Source organism: Egretta garzetta, unplaced genomic scaffold, assembly GCF_000687185.1.
Source record: "Egretta garzetta isolate BGI_Z169 unplaced genomic scaffold, ASM68718v1 scaffold126, whole genome shotgun sequence".
Lineage (NCBI taxonomy): Eukaryota > Metazoa > Chordata > Aves > Pelecaniformes > Ardeidae > Egretta > Egretta garzetta.
Genome location: NW_009260128.1, coordinates 120,049 through 145,962, shown reverse-complemented (window position 1 = coordinate 145,962; position 25,914 = coordinate 120,049). Strand labels below are relative to the sequence as shown.

Sequence of the window (25,914 nt, the reverse complement as noted above, 5' to 3'; positions counted from 1 at the left end):
GCAGATAGATACTTTTCCTGTGATGGCGGATATAAGAGCTCAAATTCAGCAGAGAAAACATGCAACTACATCTGGTGGCAAAGAAAAAAAGGAAATTATGCATTCTTTACCGATGCAGAATCTTTTTCTTGTGGTGTACACAGTGAAGGAAATTATTTTTTGTCAGCAAGTCAGTAGAAGGTTTAAGTTGTTCAACTGAATCCCAGCCAGTAGTTTCTCTACTTACAATAGATGCTATCAAAAATGTGTACTTCCAGAAAGGAACTCATTGAAGGTAATTTTACTTTGAGATGCTGAAACTTAGCTCTAAGTGTTGTATTTGGTTTACTGAATTTAGCTGGCTGAGAACATTGGATTCTAAGAAAGTTGAATCTGAAGATACTTAAGTAGGAGGAAATGGGAGAAAGTCTTAACTAAAATCCATCATTATACAAGGAAAATGACAAATTAAAGAAACTGTAAATAAGAAAGAGAAAACATTTGTTTCTTTGGGAAAGCCCAGTGGAAGAATTAAGAATCTGACAGAGGTACAATGTTATAGAATACTGTAACAGAAAGGCTGAACTTGGGGGGGTGTAGGTAAATAAGAGTATTTTGCCACAGCATTCCTTGCAGCTTTAAGCTATCTAGTATGTAAACTCACAAAAAAACCTTCACTCAAATACTTACTCAGCTTCTATGATGGGTTGTCACAGCCTGCACTGAATCCCATGGCAAGGTTACAGAGCTGTATGTTGTCTAATTCAGAAGTAACTCAGACAAGACTACAGGGCTGCAACTAGTGCATGATGGATGTAGCCAAAGACTGTTTGGTTGCTTAAGCCTTGCTGAGAGAAGATAAGGAAGGGAATACTATTCAGCACAACCAAATGTGGGCCAAGAGCATAAGAATGCTTTAAACATATTACAAGGTGGAAATGCTGAGAAGACCATGGGGCATTCTTGAGAAAGTGACTTAGATACCCAGCTTCAATAAACATTAAATGTTTGAATGATTTATTGGGAGTGAAAAATATTACTTATTAGGAAAGTGTAGATAGAAGAAGTGTTTCAAGTATTTAGAATATCTCAGCTGGTTCAAATGAGTTGGCTTTCAGAAAACAGAATAATGGGTTTGTTGCTTCACAGAAGCTTCTCACTGAAGTATACCTTACAAAATTGACATCACTGAGGAAATATATTTGTGTTGTTAATAGAAGTCTTTATTAAATGTCTTGTGATTGTGTAAGTCCAAACATTCAAAACAATTTTGGAGCCATTTACTCTCACCACCTTGTGGTGAGAGTTTCTATGTGTTGAGGACTGAACTGAGAAAAAGGTTTTGGATTGAAATTTCCAGAAAACTAAATTCTTTAGAAAGCCAAAACCTTATGTTATTCATTAAAAATACAAATTAGGATCTGAGATCCCAGTCAATTCAAGAATGTATGCAAATATTTTGTGATTTATTTAGCACAGTGAGAATGCTATAAATTAACAATGTGCCGTCATGCTTTGGATTTTGAGAGACTGTTGTATATCTTCTCCACTTAATTTTTGGGATTGCTGAAACTGTATACTTCATGTTGTGGAGTAGCTCTAAAGCGAGGTTGGATGGATACACCAGTTCTCTAGATACAGGGGCTATGCATTCAAAAAATAAACAATTTTTGGTTTTCCTAGTAAAGCATTTCTGTTAGAGGTCAACATAACATGGCATGAATTATAGATGAATTTAAGTTCCCGGAGTGTCCAACACTAAGAGTGCATAGCATGGCTTGCCACATGGTAACGTGACTTCTGAGGTTTTACCTGAAGTTATGTTGTGCTGCGAACCGTATAATTGTTTAACAACAAAACAGAAGACTCAAAGTGAACAGGGCCTCATAATTTTCATCTGTGTAGCATATGTTTTAGCATATTTGGACATTCCAAAAATTGTCGGAAAAGCGTGATTGGTTCTTTTTTTTTTTTTTTAGCTATTTAGATTTCTTGCAATTTTAAATACACTAGGGGACAGAGATGTTGGAAAAACGTGAAGGCATTTGTGAAGCTTGAATGTTGTGGAAGCTTGGAAACATTTTCTGCATTCCAGAAGAACAGAATCTGTTTACATATTAAGATGGCACAGATTTCATTTTGTAAATCTTAATTTATTCTGGCTGGTAGTTTAGTAAACAAACTAATAAGTATAAGCAACCCGATATAACTCAATGAGGGAAAGTTATGAGAAGGCCCTGCTTTTGGAAATGGTTGTTAGCGTTCTTTCATAGCATATTGCAAAAGAATTCAGATCATGTTAGTACCACATCTAGAATTTAATAGAATAAAGTGAACAAAGCAGTATATAATTTTGAAAAGGAAAACTCAGTAACAAGTGCAATGAGGTTAGGCAAGCTCAAAGCAAGAGTAGAGGTAAATTCCTAAAGAACCCTCATTGGTCAGAAGCACCTTCAAAAATTTGGACAAAATAAAAGACTGAACTGTATAGTTTCTCCTTAAAATCAGATGGTAGATTCTGATATAGTGAAGTTTCTAGGCAGTCAGGCTACTGCGGAAGGGGAGAGGTTCCACTGTCTTCAGGCACATGGGGAGGAAGGGGTGTGTTTGGAGGGGGTCAGCAATCGGTGTTACTGAAGCGTGCCAGTATCTGTGTTTGTCTAGGTTTGAACAAACAGGCCTTGGATACTGTGGGAGACTAAACTATTTGAAGATGAGAATTTGCAAATCAGCTGGGTCCATTTGTTTTAAAATATTCCTGTCCTGCTGCAGTAATGTTTCTTTAACTTCTTGAAAGTGTGATGGTTTTCTCACTAACTCTGAGCAGCCCCTGTCCTTCAGCTGTTTCCCTCTGAGGCCGGGGGAAGAGAAGGGAGAAAAGGGATGGCCTCAGGCAAGTTCTGCTGGCAGCCACTCTCCTGCCCAGAAGGTACTGAGCTCTTGCCAGTTTACCAGCTCCCTGGTAGTGTAAACACTGGCAGCCAGTGATTCCCAGTTGTTGGCCCTCTGTTCCTTTGGAGTAACTGATGATGATGGCTGAAATACACCTGCTAGTGGTGCCTTCAGGCTGTGGACCACCATCCCCAAAAGAGGCAGAACAGCTCTGCTCCACCAGTGTGACAGTGATACCGTCAGCCTGTCCAGCATTCACCCTGCAGCATTCACCACCAGCTGTGGCTGGTTGGTTACCACTGGGTGGATAAGCCAAAATTACACCTGAAAAATGACTCTTTATGTTCATTGCACTTCCAAGGCAAAGGTACTGGCGAGAGTGACATCAGACTTGCTAATTCATTACCTTCTTACTGATGGCTTCAGGGGAAGGCAAAGGAGGAACTGTGTGGACATTTCTTACTCCGCAGCAAGGTTCCTGCCTGCCCAGCCTAAGGGGAAAATATCTCTGGGTTGGTTCCTTCCCACCTCTCCCCAACATTTCATTAGGCAATTACTGCTTTACATGGAGATAAAGTGCGTGTGTAGGAACAAAACCAACGTGGTGGATGGAAATAAATCAATGCGCTTCAAGAAGCTGATAAGACTCTACTGCACCAATGGAAATTAATTCACCATGAGACTTGACGTGTGCTGCAAACAAGATGGAAAACAGGCTTAATCCTTGAAGGGCACCACACACTCGTTCCTCTGCAAGAGTGTGAAAACTGTCTATTTGCATGAGCTTCGCAGTTGGTGGGCTAGTGTCTTTTGCTGCAAAATGCCGCACCTTCTTACCGTTACCTTAGTGATGGGCTTGTACTTCCAAATCGAGCAACCGCAGTTCCCAATATAGCCTGCTGAAGGCTTGTCCATATGATGTTGCCTTGTCTCCTGGCTTTCCTATGTGTTTAACAACTACCCTGAAGTGTCTAAATGTTCGTGGAGGAAAAGTGAAGGAGAGGAAGAAGGAAAAGAAGGTGTGAGAAGTGTGCTGCTTGTTCAGTGCAGATTTGTGCCTACCTGCATATCTCCTGAATGAAAAGCTGGGGAGGGGTGTGGGGAAGCAGTGGGACTAACTTATAAAAAGCAGTACTCTTAAATTTCTCCCTGCAAAAAATGAGGCTCAGATGTCACTATTTCACTGGTCAGCTAAGTTCATGTATGTTACAGCTCTTCTATAAAGACAAGGGGTTTCTAAGTAAAGTGCAAGTTGAGGGGTACATATGTATTTAATATGTTGTGTCAAAATGATCCAAGTGCTGCACCGCTGAACAGTATGCTAGTGCTTGATGGATGATTCTGCTGGGAGTAGTGTATGGATGTGACATTTATCAACGTCTGCTATTGGAGAAACCTAACAGAGGGAGAAGGGATCACATTAAGAGGCTTCGAATGAAGAAAAAGGGAATGATTTAGAATTTCATTTGAGAAATCCCTTTTACAATTAAGGAGGTTTTGTGCTCAGAGTCGCATTATCCTTCTGCAGGTCTCCTGGTTCCTGGGGGAATTTAACTATAGAGATGAGACAAGGAGGTGTTCTCTAGAAGCATTCAGTCATGGAATTATATTAAATCATCAGACTGCCAAAAAGCTTTTTAGCGTCATGCTCAATTATAATTAGAGGTGATTAAGAAGCTTAAATATGTCACAGGCTGAAGAAAAAGTAATGCTAAAAGTAGGAGTGGCAGCTCAGACAAATCCCTAGTTTAAAAATTCATGCTAGGATGGATGTCAGTTGGCCAGTCAAAATTTTGTATTAAAAGATGAGAAAGATGATGGTGATGCTCATTTTTTTGGAATGCAGAGCTTTCTCTAATGGGGATGGTAGGCAATTAGCATTGCAAAAGCTTGGGGAATTAAATATGGAAGAACACTTAAGAGGTTGTTTCAAATGACCAAAGCCGACAGTTATATGAAATGTGTGTAAAAGTGTTTTTCTTTTTCTAGAGACTTAATACCTATAGTTGCTGCTCTGGAGTATAATCAGTGGTTTACAAAGCTGTCCTCCAAGGATCTGAAATTAGTAAGTAATAAATTGAAACAGTATACCTGCTCCTACTAGGCTATGCTGTGTTTTAGAGGATGCTATTACATTTTTCAAGGTGAACTTTTTTAGGCAAGTACAAATGGGCAATCTACTGAATTTTTTTTCCTTAATCATATCAGGAATATATAAACTGTTGCATAGTTAATTCATGCCATAGAAACACTGCCAAGAGTCAGGTCTTGTCAAAATTTCAGTTGAATAAAGTTTGAAAAGTTGGTTGGGCAATAACAGTAGCCCATAAATCTACTTCATTAGGTGTTGCTAGTTCCCTCAAACAATATTGGGTGACTAAATAGGAAACTAACTCTAAAGCAGCCAGAAACCTCAGTTGCTTTTTGGAGTTGGAAAGAAAAATATATATTTTCTCACATATAAAGCAGGTTTTTCCTCTTAATTTTCATTGCAACTTGGTGAATTTTTCTCCCAGTTGCCTGAAGCTAACCCTGTGTAGTAATAAGTATGAAGTGATGTGTGACATTGATATTCTTCCACACCAGTTTTCTTTCCAAAAAGCAAAAAGGGGGCAAATCTAAACAAGTTGGACTACTGAAGAAAGGGCCAAGAAAATCAGTAATTAGGTGACGTATTAAACATATCAAAATATACTGTTTCTTCTAACCTTGAAAGTTTGTAGTCACAGGCAGAGTTAGTGGTTTGAGAAATTGCTTTCACACTTATATTCAGAAGCTTTTGTCCTTAAAAATGGAAGTCTCATCTTGTTTAAATTGACACAGTTTTATTGATCTGAAAATGCTCTTATTGCATTCCTAAGCTATCATTTTCCATTAAAATTCAGTAGAAACTAACTTATGTGATTCTTGGCAGAAGAGTAGGTAGAAACCTTTTCTTTCTCACTGGGAAATCTTACTCAAAATTATGCATGGAATGAAACCGGGGGTATTTTTAATCCTGTTGTAGTTTGCTGTTAAAATCACCGTTGTTAAAAAGGTACAATGCAATTAATCAGTTCCTGCTTCAATGAAATGAGATGGTTTGCTTAGTTAGAAGAGTGGCCGGTGTAGTTTGCTTAGAACAGGAACTGGCTGTGTTGTCTGTCTGAGATATTTCTACATGAAAGTTTTTTGGAATTCTTAGCAACTTTTCTGTGGAAAAGAAAGAAACTTTGTCAACCTTGAAAGTGCACCAATTCTTTAAAAAAACCCAAACAAACGAACAAAAAAAAAAAAAAAACCACAACCAAAAAACCCAAACCCAAGAAACCAAAAAACTTTATCTTCCACACATTCTGTTTTCAGTAAAAAACACCAGGAAAATGTAAATTGTTGGACAGTAAATCTGTGCTATAGGAATAGTGCTGAGGGTCAATATGAGGTCAGACATATCCGGAGGCCATTAAACGTTTTGTGCTTCGTGAGTCCTGCTCTGACATTGTGTTTGATAGATGGTATCCATAGTGTTTTTATAGTACATGCATGAAACTTTCGACTTGCAATCACACTGCTGTAGAAGCATTGTGATAATATTCTGAATTATTGAAATATTGAAAGGAAAGATAGAACTGGGAAGATGGATGGCTTGACAGTCTTTAGGAAAAATCATCACCTTTACTGTGTAAAGTTTCAATAAGATTTTATGTGTGGTAGATCGGGTTTTTTGTTTTTCTTTTTAGGAGATTCAATTAGTTTAAGATTTATAAAATTCTATAAAATGTCAGACTGTCATTAGAGACACAGATGTCCCAGGTATGAATGTCATGTTGTTTTTAAAGGCGGATAACAGAATAGTTTCAGCACTTCATGATTGTAACTGAAATTCAGCTTTGGACTTCATATGAATGTTGGTTAGTGCATGCTGTGGGAAAAAAAAAGGCAAATCCAGGACTGAAATAAAAGATTATAATAAAAGGTGATGAGGTACAGAGTTCACTGTATGCCTTTTGAATCATTAAGGTTTTATCTCGCTATTTGAATGAGCACAGAAAACTCTTTTGTTGTCATGTTTTGTTCATGGTACTTGCAAATGTCCATGCAAATTCTAGAATCCAGCAACATCATCATGAGATGGGATTTACTTCTATGTAGGTTGGGAGAATTCATACTGAAATACACTGACCCTTAAGCACTAGTCCTTAGCAGTCTTTGTAGGACCTGTAGCTAGAGTGCTTTTGCTCTTGAATTTTGGTGTTGAGTGGTTTGGAGGGTTTTTTTGTCTGCCTTGTAACATCTTTCTTTGTGTTTAGTTGTCATTCCTGGTCAGGCTTTATTCTCCTTTGCACCAGTTGCCACTTTCTTCTGAAGGATTAGCAATGCGTATGAACAAGATTTCTTTAAAAATGAAGTGAGCATTTTTTCTGAATCACAGGGTTTGGGTTTTTTACTGTGATTATAAAAATTCTGTCCCCTATGATTAGGTGGCCTGCTTCATAAATGACTGGCTTTTAGTCTGCCTCTCACTTCCCTGAGTCTTTTCCAGAAGTCCTCTGTTGCCATCTGACTCTCTCTCTGGGATGTTCCTGGTATTCTTACTTACTATTTATGTATGACAAAAAGCTGATCACGGCCTGGATCCCATTACGATGTACAGCTTATAACTCAATAACCATCTGTTCCATGTTTGTGTTCTTTAACACTGTTCTGTCTTTTCTGTGGCAGTCCACTGATATCTGTGAGCAGATACTACGAGTGGTGAGTAGGTCCAATCGACTGGAGGAACTGGTATTAGAGAATGCCGGGCTTAGAACGTAAGTAATTCCTTTGAAATGTTGCATTAGTTATTGATTACTCCCAGCAAAAAGGTTGTATGATGTGCATTAGCCAGAATAAACATTAAAAAACCTTCTGCTTGATGTCTACCTTGTTCAGAAGAGCCTGTAGTCATGAGCTTGTCATCAGGTTTTTCGGAGGTTCCTTATGTCCAAGAAATCCCTTTAAACTGATGGTTTTTAAGATTCTGTCTGGAGAGTTAAGTGGAGCAAAATGGATCGGATAAGGGCATAAAACCTAAATCACCTCACACTGTTCCTCTCCAAATATGGTTGCCAATAGAGTTACAAACACCTTTTTGTCACTTTAAAAAAAACAGTGTTTGAGGTTTTGTTAAAAAAGCATATTATTCCATCTTGCATAACAGATCATATTTTCGTTCCCAAGAGAGCTGTTTTAATCTTATTATGGCTTGCAATTAGCAAGTTTTTTTAAAGCAAGAACGTAGATAATTAAGTTTAATGCCTTGCCATAGCCTTAAAAGAAAGGTACACAGAGGTAAGCCATACAATTTAATCCTTGCACATGTTTTAAATACAGTAAGTTATAGTTACTAGGTATTTGCTTTTATTCCCTTCATAGGAAATAGAAGCAAAGTTCAAGGTACAAACTAGCCCTGTTGGAAGTATTTGTAGCTTGTTTTAGTGTTAGAGTAGGACCCAAGACCATGTAGACAAGATAAAGTCTAGCACAAATAAATTTCTGTGTTAATTTAAAAAGCCATGATAAGTTGAGTGAAGCAGACAGAGCACTATACAGAATTAAAAATAAAGAAGGGAAACAAGCACAGGGAAAATATTTGGTGTGCTTTACATTGTCTCCTCTTCTATTGTTTGGGTCTTTTTCTCCTTTTTAAAATGGGGTTTGCATTGAAGCACCTTTACAAGAAAATTGCCTAAATGACACAGGAAACTTGAGGTGGAGTTTGGAATTGCACCCAAACTTTCTGATCTCTAGTGTGTTGCTGTTAATAGCTATCATTTCAAACATAAGCACCTGATTTTAATTTCATTTTTCTTGTGGTGTGTGCCATGAAATCCAGTGATAATCATGAATATTAAAAGATATATTGACTGCCTTTGCACATTGCCTGCCTTAACTTATGACAGTTGGATTAACTGTTTTCACTTTTAACAGGACTTGACAGGTAATCAACCTGTGACTTTGGTTTTCATGTCTCCATCTACGTGCCTTGGTGTATATGTGCTCTGGTCAGCATTGTCTGTCTGTTCTTGTCAAGGACACATTTGTCAGTTTTGCCAGTTACCGTGTCTGTTTGCTGGGAGGAAATCCTGTTGTTACTGGGTATCTTCATCTCACATAGCTTATAGGCCAGTCATTTTTAATGTGTTACGTTTAATGGTTCTAATGGCCAGACCATGGTTAACAAAGAGCTACCAAGAGCAATGCTTTGAGAAATAACCTGAGCAGCTGCAAGAGCATATTTCCTTAGGCAGCAGAGTCAGTTTAAGACAATTCAATTCTTTTCTGCCTCCAGCCATTCATTTCTGTGATTTAGTTTGGGCCATGGCCCCATAAACACTTGTCATCCTCTCAGCTGATGAGACAGCAAACTATTGCGCAGTAATAGTAAGGACCCAGCACTAGGGAAGTGTGGACTTGTTGTTGGGGAAAACAGGTTGTGAGATGAAACTCCCTGTCTGGTAAGATTTGTGCCAGTTTAGATGCTCCTTAAAATTTTATCCCCATTGCCGTTTCTTTAACAGATGTAAAGGATGCGGTCTAGATTATTTTGGATGGCTTTAGTGTTTGCTTTAGGGACTAATGTTTTGGTAAGTGTTAGGATGCTAGCTAAGGTAGGTGATACCCAGATTTCAGGGAAAGAAGAGTAGTTCAGGACAACCTGAACAAATGGGGTTGAAAAGAGAGTTACATCCCTGAGGTGTTTTAGAAGAATGGGGCAATATGTAATAACCAGAATATTAATTTCCATGAAACTGCAAAGATGGATTCTTCAGACTGCAAAGGCCTGCTTGCAGGAGCTGGTGGAAATGATATATTTGTTGTGCTCGTATACTCTCTGGAAGCTGGCAGGCAGAATGTCCCTACTGCCTTCTGCACCGTCCTTTGCAGCTCTGTTTCAAAGGGAATGTCCAGCTATGACATAGGGGGAACAACTGAGGTGTCTGCTGCTGGTACATGAAGGGCCTTTGACAGTGATGTTGCATCTCATCGTCCCCTGCTGGATGGGCCCTGAATATCCTTAGGCCTAACCATGTTAGTTCCTCCCACACACATCCTAGGGTTTTTTTGTTACAGGGATGCTGTCTAGACAGATCTTGAGAAATTGTTTTGTTTGTCTGAGATTTCCAGGTCTGTGGTATTCTTACCCTTGATGTGTAATATCCTTACTCTGCCCTATGTGTAGTTAAATTGAGTCTTTTTTGGGCTTTACCTTCAAGCCTGAATGTCCTCAGTTCAGGTAAGCGTGGCTGTGCAATGCATACAGAGCAAGTTTGATGCTTAATAGAAAGTGTCAGGCTTACACTGCATGCTGTGTGGCTGAAGTGTGCAGCCAAAAAAAGCAATAAATTTTAGGATTTGAAACAGAGTGGACAGAGGAGGGGAAGGGATGTTGCGCAGTGAGCAGAGCCCAGGTACCTCCATTTATGGTAGAGGCTGCACAGGGAGTGGGGAAGTGATACTATTTTTTTTCCAAAATGAGCCTTGGAGCCCCATGCGCTCTACATAAATAATCCAGTGCTTTCTGGTGGCAGTCAATTTATTGTGCCTTTCCTAAGTAGGTCACACACCCCCCTAAGTTGTCCAGAAAGTTCTGGTAATCCTGCCTATATTGATGGCAAAAGCTGGAGCAGAGTTTGTAAACAAGCCTGGAGGTGTAGGCAGAACACTGTAATGACAAGAATCTGTTAGGGATGAAGGAAGAGGAGGAAAATCCCCACGAAGAAAGGGGGTTTTGTTTGGTTTTTAACTCAAAATTTCATTTTTCTTGGCTGGGCATAAGGAGCTTGATTCAGTTGCCTAAGCGCAGGCACCTAGTACCGTTTGAAACGCTGGAGGGTATCCACAGAGCGTCAGCAAATGTGACCAGGGACCTACAGGAGTTATGTAGTCTTCTGCAGCAGCAGCTGGTAGCAAAGCAGGATACCCTGAGGCCTGTCAGGTGGCACGGATTCAAGCCCAGAATATCGTTTTGTTGTGTGTTTGTATTCACATGCTGTTTGCATCTTAGGAAGAAAATATGCTTTTCCTAAAGGCAGCGCATCATCATGCATTTGTAGCCCTGGAACCTGGTCTACCCCCAGGGGTCCCTCTAAGGACACGGAGTTTCAAAAGGAAACTAGACTTACCTGTACTCAAGTAGACCTTGCAACAGCAGATAACCAAAAGCTATTGAGGCTATTGCTGTCCAGTCTCCACTCTTGTCCAGAGACTGGAAGAGGGTGCTACCTCCACTGCTGTTCTCAGCACATGGGCTGATCACCGTTATGATAGGCAGGATCTGTCCCAAGGAAAACGGTCAGTGTTAATTAGCACTCTTCTAGCAATATAGCTGGTAGTTCTCCACCACTGGTCTACAGGAGGTAAGATACTGTACTTCAAGGCAGGGAGAGAAAGAAGCTCTGTGAAGGAACCTCAAGGGATATTTTTGATTTCTACCTCAGTATCTAACTTAGGTGAAGTAAGAGCACTGAAATGAGTCTCAGTTTAACAAAAGCACACAGTAGCACTAGTCCCTTAATACATGAAAGCTTCCCAGTAGGTACAAGGACAGAGGATTTGTCTTAGAGCTGGTAGCAGCCAACAGCCTTGTGACTTAATGCAAGGAAAATGTCTCCACCTGGATCTGACAGTGTGGTCATGTAGGAAAACCCAAGCTGTCTTTGAACTTAGTGCGGTGGGTGGTGGTAGCCCAGCTGCAGCAAAACACCCTGACACAGGGCAGCGTTCCCTAGATTCTCAAGTGGATTTGAAACAGAGGTGGGTTGTGCTACTACAGCTGCCCATCATAGTTTGTTAAAATTAGTTCAAAGCTCTCTGTGCTACCTGGCCTGGCTGTAGTGAGCATTGTAGAACTGATATACTGCCATCTCTCTTGGGGCATGTTGCTAGGACTGTGGTCAGCCAGTTATGTACTTTGATGTTTCTCACTGTAAAAAGAAGCAAGCAAAGACCAGTTCATCAGTGTGCTGCTACTCTTTGAGAGCAATAGTCCTGCTGTTTTACAAGGTCAGAAATACTCCTGGTTTGTTGGCCTTCTGCAAAGCCCATCTGTTTGAGTGACTGTTCATAGAGAGCTGCTGCAAGTGAAGGGGTTGGCTTGCAAGCGGAGGTGGTAGTGGTATGTGAGTTGACGTATATATGCCACCCATGTGTGGCATGGAAGAGATGGAAGATGTGCTCGAGTTTTAAGTTATTCCGCATAGCTCCGTTTTTTATATCTTCAGATCTTTATCAAAAGCTGCTTGAGCTTTGACTGAGTTCCTTTCAGTGTCTTAGGCCACAGAAATAAATAAATCATAAAATAACCTGCTTTGAAAGATAGCAAATTAGCCAGCTAAGCGTTGTTTAAAACTGTGAAGAATCAGTTACTGCTCTGCAGTAAGATCAGCCACTTCTGTCTAGTAATCCCTTGACATTTTTAAGCCTCTGAATGTGCTGTTGATATAGGAGATATCAGGAGTCTTTCTTCCTCTCTCCTTTTCTTGCAGAGATTTTGCACAGAAACTAGCCAGTGCCCTAGCCCATAATCCCAACTCAGGACTCCATACGATCAACCTTGCTAGCAATCCACTTGAAGATAGAGGTACGGTAACATTTATATTTTTCTCTTTCAACAAATCTAATAGGAGGATTACTGCTGTTCTGTTCAGCTTTGTCCAAATAATAGGTTATCATTCTGTGTAACCCTATTGTAAATACCTGTTATTCACAAATGACTGAGAATTGCTATTCTTTTTTGATTTATACATATCCATTAGCTTGTTGAAAGATATTTGAATGTCTTCAACCAACCATGGATTTAATTAGATTTCATTACATTTTCATACGGGTTTCTTTTAAAGGAAGATAGAACATAGGGACTGTTTAGGACTAGAGAGTAAATGCAGTGGTGTGCATTTTTAAAGGCAATGTAATCAGCTGAAAGATGAAGCATGAGGCAACTTTGTTGCCTGATGGCTTTGTGGTTTTATTTCAGCCATAATTCCATAGTTATTTTCAGTATTGAAACTATTCCTTTTTTCAGCTTTGTGCTAGTCTGTCATGTTGCCAGTACTTGGCAATGTTCAGTAATACTGGCATAACTGGCATCCTTATGGAGCAAAGTGCTGTTGACTCCACAAGATGGAAAATCAAGCTGAACAGCTCAGCTTTTCTCAGACTGGGCACCGCGAGGCATGATTTCAGTACATATCAAATCAAGTAATTCCCCTCCTTTGTCTACTCTCTGTTCACCCAAGAGGCATTTATTTTTAAAATAAGGTTACATTCTTTCAGTCTGGAGTTGACCCTTCAGTGCTGCCCGTGTGAAATTTCCATTTGCTTCACTTAATGCATTCCAGGCACACTGTGTTCTGGGATCGGACAGGATGTGCTCCTGTTGGGCCAGAAGAAAAACAAGTGAACCTTTTCTTGTTTTATTTGGTTTGTTTTGGGGAAATTTTCCAGTCTCTTTGCTATCATGATTCAAACTGGAAAAACTGTTCATTTTGATTACAACTTGACTGACTCAGAATGTTAACACAGAGTTTCGTAGGTGTCTCTCCTTTCCTGCTGTTTCAGTGAGGGGAAAAAAAGATGGGAAAGGTTTTTTCCCATCCCCTCTTGTATCTCTTTTCCTCTTGACTAGAAACAAATATGAAAATGTTTTTGGTTTCAACCTATTCAGAGTAGATTTTTATTTAAAATTCTTCATGTGAATTGCTCTAACTCTTCTGATTACCTCTTGCCTGCTGATAACCGCTTGGCATCCTTAAGAATCCACAGCACGTGAAAGCCAACATTTGCTGAAGAATGTTATTATTACAATGTGCTGAAGGCCTAACTGCACTATCAAAAATTTCTTTTGTAAGTTGGAAAAAAAGGCTGTCTCATTGCCACTTCTGCTTCTGAAGAAGTGTATTTAGACTGTGTTACACGAAAGGGTTTTTTAAAAGGAACTCTTTTTTTTTTCTTTTTTTTTTTTTTTTTTTTTTTTTTTTTTTTTTAACATATCAGTGTGGGTACTTTCTTTGCAACAAACCTATAGATTCAAGCCATTCTGCAGTATCTGCTTACAAGGTACAAATGAAATGCAGAAACTACAACCTGGAGAAATTAGTAGGGTTTTTTCATTATCTCGGTTGTTCCCATCACATGTGCAATTAAGATTTGACCTTTTCATTAGAGAATTAGATAATTTATATGAGTAGTTAAAGGAAATTAACTATAATTGCAATGTGCAAATATTGCAGCTTTTTAGTTTAAGAAAGATTTACCTGTCCTCTGATCTGATATTCACTGAGTGTGAAGTAGATCTGGCTTTATTAAACTGAAGGGGCAGCTAGCATTTCACAAGTAAAAGCTGGCATAATGGAGGTTCATGTAAGCACACGGATTTTGGAAAACATCTCTTGAAAAATCACCTGCAGGACCTAGAAGTTCAAGCAGATTATTTTCCAATTAATAAGGGAAATAACATGGAGCCATGTGAATTATGGGGAAGAACATATCATTGTGCCTTGTTTGAACAGAAAACCACCCAAAGCTATTATATATTATTGAGTACCAGTAAGTAAAGACATTATATTATTACATTAATGGAACTGTCTGTACTGCAGTAACATGGGAATTGTGTTTAGTTTAACTAAGGCATAGGACCTGGCTTCAGTTCAAATACAAAGCAGTGTTTATATTAAGTGATTTGCACTGAGACCAGTCTCTTAATTTGTGATTGGCTCCCCTTTATGGTGCTGTCAATATTTGTGAGACTAACACCTGGAAAGTTTATTATCAGTCTTGCCTTTAAAATCCAGCCATTGTAAAGCGATGGGAGTTTTGCTTTTGGCTCTACTAGGTTCAGAATTTAATCTCATATTTTGTTAAAAATAATGCAAACCAAACATGCTGAAGCCTAGAAATACTCAAATTCAAAACTGTGTGCCTGCATGCAGTTAACTCTACTTCTGCCATTAGAGCTCTCATCTCTGTTACAAGGTTAAGCAAAAATGGGTGACTTAAAGAGCTCTCAAGGGCCTGAGTGACCAGAAGCACTTCTTTTCTGCACCTGATCCCTGTATCTTATAACTGGGTGGATCCTTAACCCCCAGTGCTGGTAAGATGTTAAAATTGTTCAGCTTGGCTAGAGTAAACATATATATGTCACATACTAGCAGACTGTTTCATACCTGCGTATGTGGAGATGGGTATCAGCTTTTTCATTTACTGTGTTTTGAAACAAGTAAAAGGCTTTATCCCTTTTCTCTTTGCCCTTTTCTTTCCAAGTGAGTTGCTGTAGAGGACTATATTTCACACCTCAGGTTAAGCCTGGAGTTTCTGTGTTGATTTATTCCTCTAATAAATATTTCATGGATTGGTTGCATTGTTATTTAGGATGTGCCCTCTTAATCAAATTTCAATCTTTTGATTAAATGGGGGGATCAAATTTATGGAGTGTGGAACTTGGATATACTGAGAAAGGGCTTTAATGAAAAGTGCTTTTTTATTTTTTCTTTTGTTGGATTTGTGCTGAAGTAGTCCAGTCTTTTGTCAGCATCTTAATAGATTTTTACTGTTTGGGATCGCAAGCAGTTGTAGCATTTCCAAGCCTGTGTCCTGGCTGTTAACCTGCAGGCTAATGTAAGGGAATTAAGCAGCTGTTACGACTCAGTGGAAGTTTCAGGCTCTTAGGGTTTACCTCAGAAAAAGAGGGCAGTGTTAGTTAATGTGGATATCTCTCTTGCCTTGACAGCCCTTCCTTTCAAAAGAAAAAATATCTTGAAGTTTCATGTGAAGTACCATTGTGAGGCTTTATTTGTTGTTCTTTTTTTATGGTTGTTTTTTGGTTGTTTTGTTGGGGTTTTTTTTTTTTTTTTTTGGCTGAACCATAAAGCTTCCAGATTTTCCAAGGGCTGACTGTTTGACATACATAATATCTACCCTTTGACTCCTTCTCAAAATCATGTGTGCATTATATAGCTTTTAAACTAATTAAGGTGGCTCATTGATCATTAACAGCAAAGTTCCCTATCTGTTCAGTGGTTAGAAAAGAAGGGATCTTGACTACATCAGTCATGTCAAAGATTTATGGTCATAAAAATACAGGGTCATTCTGGCCCTTCCCCCCCCCCCCTCCAGTGAGTGCAGTTCCTCTTGTAGTTCCACCAGTGTGGTTTGCCCCTGGTGGGATTGCTGGGAAAACCTGAGATTGAGAAGTTAACCTGAAAACGTCCGTTTTCTCTTCACTCCTCCAATAGGCGTGTCATCTTTGAGCATCCAGTTCGCCAAACTTCCAAAGGGACTGAAACATCTAAATTTATCTAAAACCTCCTTGTCACCTAAAGGTATGTTTTTATAAGTATGCCTTTTCTGTTCTAAAGGTTTTGGTCTTCCATCCCAATAATACCTTTTGTTACCAGATTGTAAAGTAATTAATCCTGTAAATGTTTTACATGTGTATGCTCAACAGCACAGCTGCCTTTTTGCAGTCCTAGGTTGCGGAACCATGGGCTGGGTTCTGTGTCCCCTTCAGCACTTTGAAAAACTCTTACTTACTTCTGTAAGCTTTGGGCTTGAACGTGTATTGTAAAGGCAGACTGAATTTAGAATTGGTGTAAATGATATGTTTTGCATATGCTTCAAAAAGATGTCTGAAGCAAAAATATGTAGGGAATGTTTTGCATGCCATTATTTTATGAAACCAAGTGTGACAATGGCTGTTAAGTGGTTTGTTCTGAGTAAAGATTTCTTTGTTTTATAATTTACACATTTCCAATTTTATATCATAATTGAAATGTATGTCTGTTTTAAAAGCAATAACAGTACTGAAACACAAGTCAGAAGCTTTCAGGTTTTTTGCGTTGCTGTTTTACAAATGATAGATGCATTGACCTCTTAAACAGACTGCACAAACCCAGGGTCTCCTGTATAGAATATGAGTGTTAAAAATAGAAAAAATGCACTGGCATTATTGCAGCTTTTTTGCAGATGTTGATGACCTGGAAAAGATGAGTGAGTTATGGTCTATAAGGGACATTAGTTGATAACAGATAGGAGCCATGTTCTTTTTATCCTTTTAATTATTGCTCTGTGAAGTGCACATTCTGTGTTCTCCTAAGCTTTAAGTGTTGACCTGGGGGCATATGGGTGGGGAAAAGGGGTTTTTGTTGGTTTTTTATGAGTGTTCTGTAGCTCTTGTTATGCTCAAGTAAACAGTAAAACCTAACCGGAATTCTTTTGAGTTTATTCTAGAAAAGACTTTATTAAACTCTGGATTTTCTTTTTTCCTCCCACTAACTCCACTTTTGTTGACCAGCAATTGATTAAGAATCTTGACTAATGTCACATGTACTCGAGATTAGATGTCCATGAATTTGACAGAAATTCATGCAGTTCTGGTATGTTCATTCATCCTGTGCTTTTCTTCATGCGTTCTGAAGGATTTCAGCAAGTGCTTGTGATCACTGAGCAAAGAGAACACTCTAGCTACGCTTCCATATTTGTAAAGAATAAATGCCAGCTTGATGAAGTTCATCCACAAAACTTTTTTTAGTAGAAATGAATTCTGAGGTTCTGAAAAGAATTTGGAAGGTTTTTAATGCAGTTTTAAAGACAATCTCTAAACACACACCGAAAAAATATTCCAGTATGTCTAATAGTGACCTCACGTGAATCCTAGCCCAGACTGCATTGTGATGACTTTCTGTTCACCAGAGAGTAACATGTCACCATGAATATTGTCCCATGGCAGCTCCTCAGAATTCCTTAAAAAAGTATATGTGATATCTTAAAATTGGAATTCTTATAACCCTCTAGTTATAAGAGGTTCTGCAGAAACTCAGCTTCACCTCTTCAGTTGTCTGCAAAGCTGTCTCTCTTAACCAGTTTTCCTTTAACTTAAGAAGACAGGACTGAATTGGTTTTAAATTGGGAGGCTATTTTTGAACTTGTAATATTGAGGTGGGAATATTGTAATGCTTTCTGCGGGGAAAGTCTAGAGGAGACCTTGGATTCAGTAGACTCCAAGGTGCACGGATTTTTTTAAAGCCTTTCTTTTTTCTTTTAATTTTTTTTATTTTGAGCTTTTCAATTTCAGAAATTCTGTACAATCCCTCACTGGTTTTGACCTTATCTAAAAAATGCTTTCTATTCAAGATAAGTTTCTAAGATTGAGCAGTGAAGTTCAGGTGGTAACTTCCCAGCTGATCTTTCTTCAAATAGTGTATCTCAGAGTTCCTGAGAGCTATTAACACTCTGAGCCTCCTGAGAGTGGTAAAAGAGCATGAAAGATTGTCTGCAAATGAAAGTGAGATTACTGTTAGAGTATAGCATGAGGTAGGTGAAGTTCAAACAAAAATATATTGATTTGAAGATTCTGGTTAAATGGAAAATTCTAGTACGCTCATTCAAAGATTGGGCTTGCTTTTCTGAGCCCGAGTCAAAGGCTAATTAAAAAAATCCCTCATTCACATTGCTTGCCTTCAGTGATGTGGCTGATGTTGAGCAGTTGTCCCTTTTTAAACATGAAACGAGCAGCAATGTTACAGATTGCTTCATAGGTCGTCATCTTCCCCAGACTCAGACACTGCTCCTGAATTCCCAAAATTGTTTCTTGATAGTAAATGCTGAATTGTGGACAGTACATTACATTCATTTCTACTTCTTGTTGCTTATAAATGCTGTTAAGTAGACTTACAAAAGTGAATCCAGAGCTATAAGCTCTAGTGGTTAAATAGGGCTTTTAGATCTTTCAGACCTTCAAAAAGTATTTGTCTGCAGTTTACCTTTACAGATAAGGTGTGGATTCAACAATTCAGTGTTAAGACAAAAGAAAAATTACACCCAACGGAAAAGTTTTGAGACTTGGCAGAGATGTCACTGTGCTTCAATTCTTTTCAGTATTAAAAGCCTCCTGAAACCAAGAGCCATACTACTAATGTGGGAGACTTAATGTTTGGAAGCTTGGAAAACCAAAGCGCTGAAGTGGGGTATTTTGGTCTCCAGTGGCTTGCTAACTGCTTCCTCCACATCCTCACTGATAAATCCATTTCATAATAGTTTTTAATTGAAGAATGAGCATGTTCCATCCATTGAATGCCAGTCCAGTTTCACTGACGAGTAGCTTTGAGAAATTGCCCAAAATTGTGTACTAGATCAAAACATGTGCCCGCTTTATAGCTTTGGCTGGACACTTAGAAAACACAGACATGTAAGAAACACATGCATGTACTGCTTGAAAGGCAGCAGTAGCCTTCTACAATAAATTAAAAACTTGGTGATAAGCTACAGAGCCCTCAGATGAAAGTTAGATTTGCTGTAAGTAGCCACATCCTAATTTGTATTTGGAAAAGCTGAAGAATTGTAGAGGGAGAAAGCTCTGACTGGTTTATTCCCAATGTGACCTTTTTAATTTTAATATGAAAAATATACATTTGTACTGATAGAGAATTGAGAGTCTTTATGCATCTCTTCATATTTTATTTAACTATTTTTCTGAAATAGTAATAATAATAATAGAAATAATAGGCAAATACATAATTGAAATATTTTTAATTACTGTGTCTTGTCAGTTTCTTTTGAAGTTCTCGCAATTATAATTGGTAATGTACTTCGTCTTCCACATATATTTTCATCTACTTCCACGTATACTTTTAATCTAAATATTATTGTTTGCAAGAAGACACCGACTTAACATTATGGAGTAAAATCTGTTTTAAAAATCTGTTTCAAAATGGGATTGCACTGTTAAAGCCATGCAGACTTCCCAAAATGTCTGCTTCCCTGGATCCAGGACCTATAACACACTGTGGCTCTATCAGGGCAGCTGATGGAGCATGGTCCAGGCAAAACTGGGCACACTGCAGCAGGGAAGAGTCTTGCATCTGCCTGGTGATCTGTCTTCCTGCTGCAGTACAGTGGTGGTAACAGCTGGTCATTAAACATTCATGTATGTCTGTGCTCACTGAAATTGTGCACTTGCAGTGTCCAGGCTTGTTTTGTCCAGAGTTGGCTAAGTTGGGTACTAACATGTTTTTTTGTTTGTTTGGGTTGGGGTTTTTTTTTTGCTTTTTTTGGCAGGGGTGAATAGCCTTTCTCAGTCATTGAGTGCCAACTCACTGATTGCGAACACGCTCGTGTATCTTGACCTCTCAGGGAACGCGCTCCGCAGTGATGATCTTTCAGTAAGCACTTTCTTCTCATTTGTGAGTTAATGAATGGATGTTTTAATTTATTGTTAAAAGAAGGGCAAAGCTATTTTGTTTTGATTGGGTTTTGCCTTATTTTCAGTACAGTTCTAGTAGGGGTAACAAATAACGTTTTGATCTCTACTCTTCATTATGTAGTCAGAGAATTAAATTGCCCCACATGAATAAAGGAATCCACGTAATTTTAGTTCATGCTTAAAGCATTTAGGCACTGCTTAAATCTGATGTCTACGTACAATATTTTAAGGGACATAAGTACAAAAAGTGGGGCTTTTCTTAGCGTGTCAGAGAGAGAGATGGTTCAAAGAAAAGGATTATTAATACTGAGATCTCTTAATCTGTGGAACAGTTTTCCAAGAGGAGTAAGGAAATCCTGTTATTTAGTATTTCAAATAAACTCCAGCAAACATAGGGATTTTTAAAGCAGGGACCTTTCTTGCACTGTAGGTATAGGGGCTAAATGACCTAATTTTTAGAAAGATTAATCTATTTTAGAAATGTTGAACATGCTCTGTTTGGCTGGATTTCATGTGGAATTGAGCATTCTGCGTTTCTGTGAATTAGGTCATACTTTTATTTTTCTGTGTTGTTTCTCTGAGACTAAAAAAAGCCCAAAATAAACCAGTGTATAGGAAGAAGTTTTATATAAGCTAACATTTGCATGAAATAGTCTATGCGTTACTGGAGCCATCAATATTAAAATCTTGTTACCTGTTCTGTATTCTCCCTTAAAGGTTTAATGCATTGCCGATCTTAAGAAATAACCATGGGCTTCTGATGCAATCTGGTTGCTTCCCTCATGCTTAAAGGGACTGGCTTAAACTTACAACCCAATTAGCCTTTCTGAAATGTAACAGCAACTTGAGTGACATTCCAACGTATTTCTAAATAAATTAATTATCATTTGCTGTAAAAGTTAATTACAAAGAGTAATGTTTGCTAGCTGTAGTCTGAACACCGTTTTTTCCTGTTTTAAAAAATGATAGCCTTCAAAAGTGAAACAGGTTGTAGTGATTAGGTGAAAAGAAGTTTCAGACACAATTCTTGTAGTGCAACTTTATAATAAAAGCCTAAATGTAATGAGAAGTAGTGATCCAGTAATCAGTGTCATAATATCAGAATTAATGTGGATAATTCTTTTTTTTCTCCATTAATAATAGAGCCTGTACAATTTTTTGGCCCAGCCAAATGCCCTTGTTCATCTGGATTTATCCAACACGGAGTGTGCGCTAGATATGGTAAAGATGTTTTTTGTGAAGATTCAAATACTAAGGAAACATTCCCCACCTTCTATCCCTAGGTACTTTTCTATGTTAATATAAAGTAAAATAAGTCTTCCTTGTTTTAAACCAGGTGTGTGGAGCCCTACTTCGTGGATGTCTTCAGCATCTAGCTGTCCTTAGCCTCTCTAGGACTCTCTTTTCTCACAGGTATAATTTAAATGTAATTACTCTCAACTCCTGCAATATTTTGTTTTATAATTTCTTGCTCTCATATTGTACCTTCATTTTTAAGAGGAAATCTGAGACTTTATAGAAATCTTAGATCTCTGTGAAATAGGTATTATTTATTCTAAGCAAAATATTTTCTTTCCCTTTCCGCTCTTTGCTAGAAGGCTGTAAAATAAGCTGCCTTGTCTAATACTTTTTTTGTGATACTGATGCAGCAGAAAGTCTATATATATCTTTTGTCTCTAAGAGGCATAATGTCAAGCTTTGAAGTCTGACTGACGTGACTCCTCTTTAAATTTGGTTTTTAAAGTTTGTATTTTTCATGATTTGATAATGGCTACAAATGCGTGGGTTTTTTTCCTTTTTTGGGAGGAAGTCCCTTTGAAAGTCTTTGAGACTGAACATTGACTTTGTAGAATACTTGCATTGCAGGAAATATTAACGTTAGCTTCCATTTTCTTCAAATCAGTGTCTTGGGTCCATATCAGAGATGATACCTAATTGGGGGTAAGCTACTCCAGCATTGAGTAATTTCTAGTGGTGAAAAGGCAATTTCAGGGTTTTTGTAACATTGATGTTTTATCTTCTACTCATAAGACATAAGTTTGTTCACTATTAACCAGACCTAAATTACCATTCTTTGTGGTTCGCTAACAGAAGCTAGGTAGTAGTGTCTTCTGTGCAGCAGTGCAATGCTGAGGATTGTTTGTTGAATCAACATTTTGATGACATTCTATTTCTAAGCTAATTGAGAGCCACTGATTACAGAGCTGTTGAAGGTAGAGCAAATTAAACATGTGAAAGATGATTACAGTTCTGATGGCTTGTGCTCATATTTATTGGAATGAAGGGTGTCTAGGTGCTACTTCTTAACAAATTTGTTTATTTACAGAAAAGGAAAAGAAGTCCCTCCCTCCTTCAAACAGTTTTTCAGCAGCTCACTTGCTTTGATGCAGATTAATCTTTCGGGAACTAAACTCCCTCCTGAGCCTCTAAAGTAAGAATTTCATTTTCTCCTGTTGCCTAAAACCTAGTTTGCATTGTTATTATGTGAGTGCCTTGTATTAAAAATGAAAGGGAAAGGATTTTGCTTTTTTTTTTTTTCCCCATTGTACATTATTGATACTGCAAGAGTGAGTTTCATAATGATCACACATTCAAGAAACGTTGTTTCCATCTCACAGTTGAGACCATTAATCATATTTTGTTCTGTGGGAAAGTCACAGCTGTTTAAGTTCCATCAACGTTTTTTGTGATACATTTCTTACTTTGTGGCTTACAAACAAAACTTTGCTTCACAGTAAAATGGGATTATGTACTTGTGTAAGCGCCATTCCTTTGAGGCTGTGGTATTGCGACAGCCATTGTGAAACAAACTATTGCAGTACTTGGGAGAAGCCTATTGCACAGAGCTATGACCTCCTTTTGGGAGAAGAGACGAGCAACTTCTAGGAATGCTACGTGCAATACATCTCTGTGCTATATGTCACCCACCCAGTGGCTAACAGGTTCTGGTGGTGTGGATTGGGTACTACTCCATTGCCTACTGAACACTGGAGAGAAACTCCTCTTACAGCCTAATGCAGGCTGAGGGAAATTGTGTAGCACTGTGTCACCCTTCCTGTGACATGTGCAATTTTGAACTGTGGTGAACTTTCCGCACATAAAATTTAAAGGTGTATTTTAAAGTCAAGATAGGTCTAGATAGATAGGTCTACTCTAGATAGGTCATTCTGCGATCCAGAATCCTCCTGTTTATTGGACTAAATTAAAGAAAGGGCTCTTGCCAGAGTTGTCAGCTTGCTAGCTACTGTGCATTAAAACATACATAACCCTATCTGTAGTAGATATCCAGACATGTTCACTAACCATTTTGGGGAACTCGCCTCCGAAATCCTAATCTGGACACAGATATTTATGTGTATGTGTTGGTGTGGTTGGGAGCCTGCCTCCTGAGGGAGAAGAGGGAAGGGAAGTGGGCAGTAGCTCAGCAAGGGAGTAGCTAATGAATAGAGTTGATCGCAATATCGGAGGTGTGGGGTGTAAAGAGAAGTTAGCAAATACTAGATGGAAAGCTTTTGATGCAATCTGTGGGAAGCAAAGGGAGAGAAAAGTGACAAGAGCCATGCAGCAAAGGGTAGTGTACATTGTTTTGGGATGTTTTTTCTTAGTGCAATTTGGCATCAGAGAGGACAGTACAATATGATGCTTAAGTAAGATGCACTGGATTGAAATCAATACTCAGCTGCAGGAGCCTATAATTTTAGCTCTGATCTTTCACCGTTCTTTGTGATGCTCTTGGTTGCTGTCTTGCTAGACTTTGCTAAGATTAGGAAGGTATGGTACTGATGTGTTTTCAAACAGAAGGTGAATATTGAGAAACACACTGGTTGATTCTGATTAATTTAGGGCTATTGATTCTGTGGTGGAGGGCAACAGGTAGCTATATTTAAAGAAACAAGAAGAATGGAGGATGTATGTGACTAATACGCAAGACAATCTTATCAGTGCTACAGGAATAAAAGAATGCTGTGAGACATTGAATATATCTACACAGATTAGGAAAGGTGACAAACCCCAAACACTAAGGTTCATATTTAGCTCTTCTCTTTGGCATGTCGAGTATCTCCTGGGGTGTGAGGAGTTTTGGCAGGTGCTCTACAATTGTCTGTGCTCATGGAAGATGTTACTGTACTAATTTATCCCAAATACTTGTGACCCCTTGATCTGCCAGCTGTGCAGCAAAAGAGATCTTCCTGGTCCTTTTCAGCCAAAGTGATCTGTATTAGCAAAAACCTGCTGTGTTGATAATGTTTAAGCTAATCTGGCTCAATTTGACTGAATTGGGTTAGAGGGAGTTACTTGCATGACTGGTGTTGGTGGAAGCAAAGAGGCAGTGATGGGTAGCGTAGGATGAGCTGACAGCAGTAACAATTTTTGCCAGCACAGGCAGCTCCAGAAACGAGCATCTGTCCAAAGTCCAGCTGGACACGGATGGTCTCAGAGTGTCCATGCCACTCTTAGCTGGCTGGCATTTTGGCATGGGCTTCTTTTATTTTGTTCTGATGGCAGTGTTCGCCTCTGCCTAGGAGACAGGACAGAGCCCTTAATAGTTTTTGGTAGTTTCCTCAATGTGCTTTTTCTCTGACCCAAGTTTTTTCTTCAGTCTGAGCTGAGTGTGTTTCACAGCAGTACAGCACTATGATCTGCAGTACACCTTGCTTTTCCTCTCAAACCCTGTATGGCTTGACGAATACACTTGACAAGCATCCTGTGGAAGTTAATCTGGTATTAAAGGGACTGAGGATGTGCTGTATCCTGGGGCAGCTGCTTAGCCTTTTGGTCTTAACTTTGTAAGACATTACAAAACTTTTACAGAACCATCAAGATCATAGGATTTTTTTAAAGCCAAGAAGATGGAAACATCTTTTCTCAGACAGACTTATTTGTCATTGCCAAGATTTCAGTAGCATATGAAGGATGATTTCTAGAAGGAAAAATAAAAATGACATAGTGTAGGATCATAGTACTTTTCTGGCATCTTTGATCAAGAGCTTTTGACAATGTGGGCCTTGGAACTGTCCTGTGACAACGGAGAAGTTGTGTCCATGAACCAGAGGACACAGAAATGGATGTGTGATTCAAGATCAACCCTGCCTACAGAAAAAATTATAGATGAAATGCAGATATGTGACACCCTGAGTCCCAAATTCCTCTGGTTAATTGTTATTTGATTTCTTTCTTACCAACTTCCTTTAGATCAACAGCTGTGGTATGTTTAATCGCATATGCCAACTCAGAGAGTTTAAAGATACTGGTTAATCAGTGTGCTCAGGGAAGGAGGTGAACTTGCTTGTACAGTGATGGACACCCGTTAATAAAGTCGAGCCTTTCAGTGAAGATATTAGCTAATAAAGCTGTACTGTGAGGATGCCACATAGTGGGTGGGGAAAGGGTGCTTTTAGTTCTTGTACATAGCTAATATAGTTGCTAATACTGTTATGTTCCATCACAGCTTGCTCTTTTTTTTAAACTGAGTGAAGGAGTTTATACTCTCTTTTCCTTCTTTAAGTGTATGTTGGCGTTCTTGTTCCTTTACAGACATTGCCAAAAGTTGTATTTTGATCTCTTGGTGCCTACAACAAGACAAATTTTTGATATGCTTCTCATGCAAATGCTAATTACAAGGCCAATTCTTGCATTCTGCATGTACCACAGTTGACAAGACCTTTCCATGTATTGCCGTGTGTGTGATTTAAACATATTGGCTAAGTATAATTATAATATGTCTGCCTTCAGTGCCTTTGAATGCTGGTGATTTTTCATGACAAAGAATTGAGAAATCATGAGATTTATTTTTTTTTTTTAGGATGAGTTTATAGGAAAGAGGTTAG

General features: G+C 38.6%; 1 protein-coding gene across 1 annotated transcript in view; it reads left to right on the top strand.

Moving 5' to 3' along the window:
* The window catches only part of CARMIL1 (capping protein regulator and myosin 1 linker 1), a 197,409-nt gene that overhangs the window by 91,074 nt on the left and 80,421 nt on the right, over nucleotides 1-25,914 (top strand). Inside the window, exons 9-16 of the mRNA XM_035896936.1 lie at nucleotides 4,861-4,936; nucleotides 7,573-7,661; nucleotides 12,378-12,472; nucleotides 16,122-16,208; nucleotides 19,942-20,045; nucleotides 21,230-21,307; nucleotides 21,423-21,499; nucleotides 22,413-22,517. Of these exons, the coding sequence (XP_035752829.1) occupies nucleotides 4,861-4,936; nucleotides 7,573-7,661; nucleotides 12,378-12,472; nucleotides 16,122-16,208; nucleotides 19,942-20,045; nucleotides 21,230-21,307; nucleotides 21,423-21,499; nucleotides 22,413-22,517 (711 nt within the window). The remainder of the gene's footprint in view (nucleotides 1-4,860; nucleotides 4,937-7,572; nucleotides 7,662-12,377; nucleotides 12,473-16,121; nucleotides 16,209-19,941; nucleotides 20,046-21,229; nucleotides 21,308-21,422; nucleotides 21,500-22,412; nucleotides 22,518-25,914) is intronic.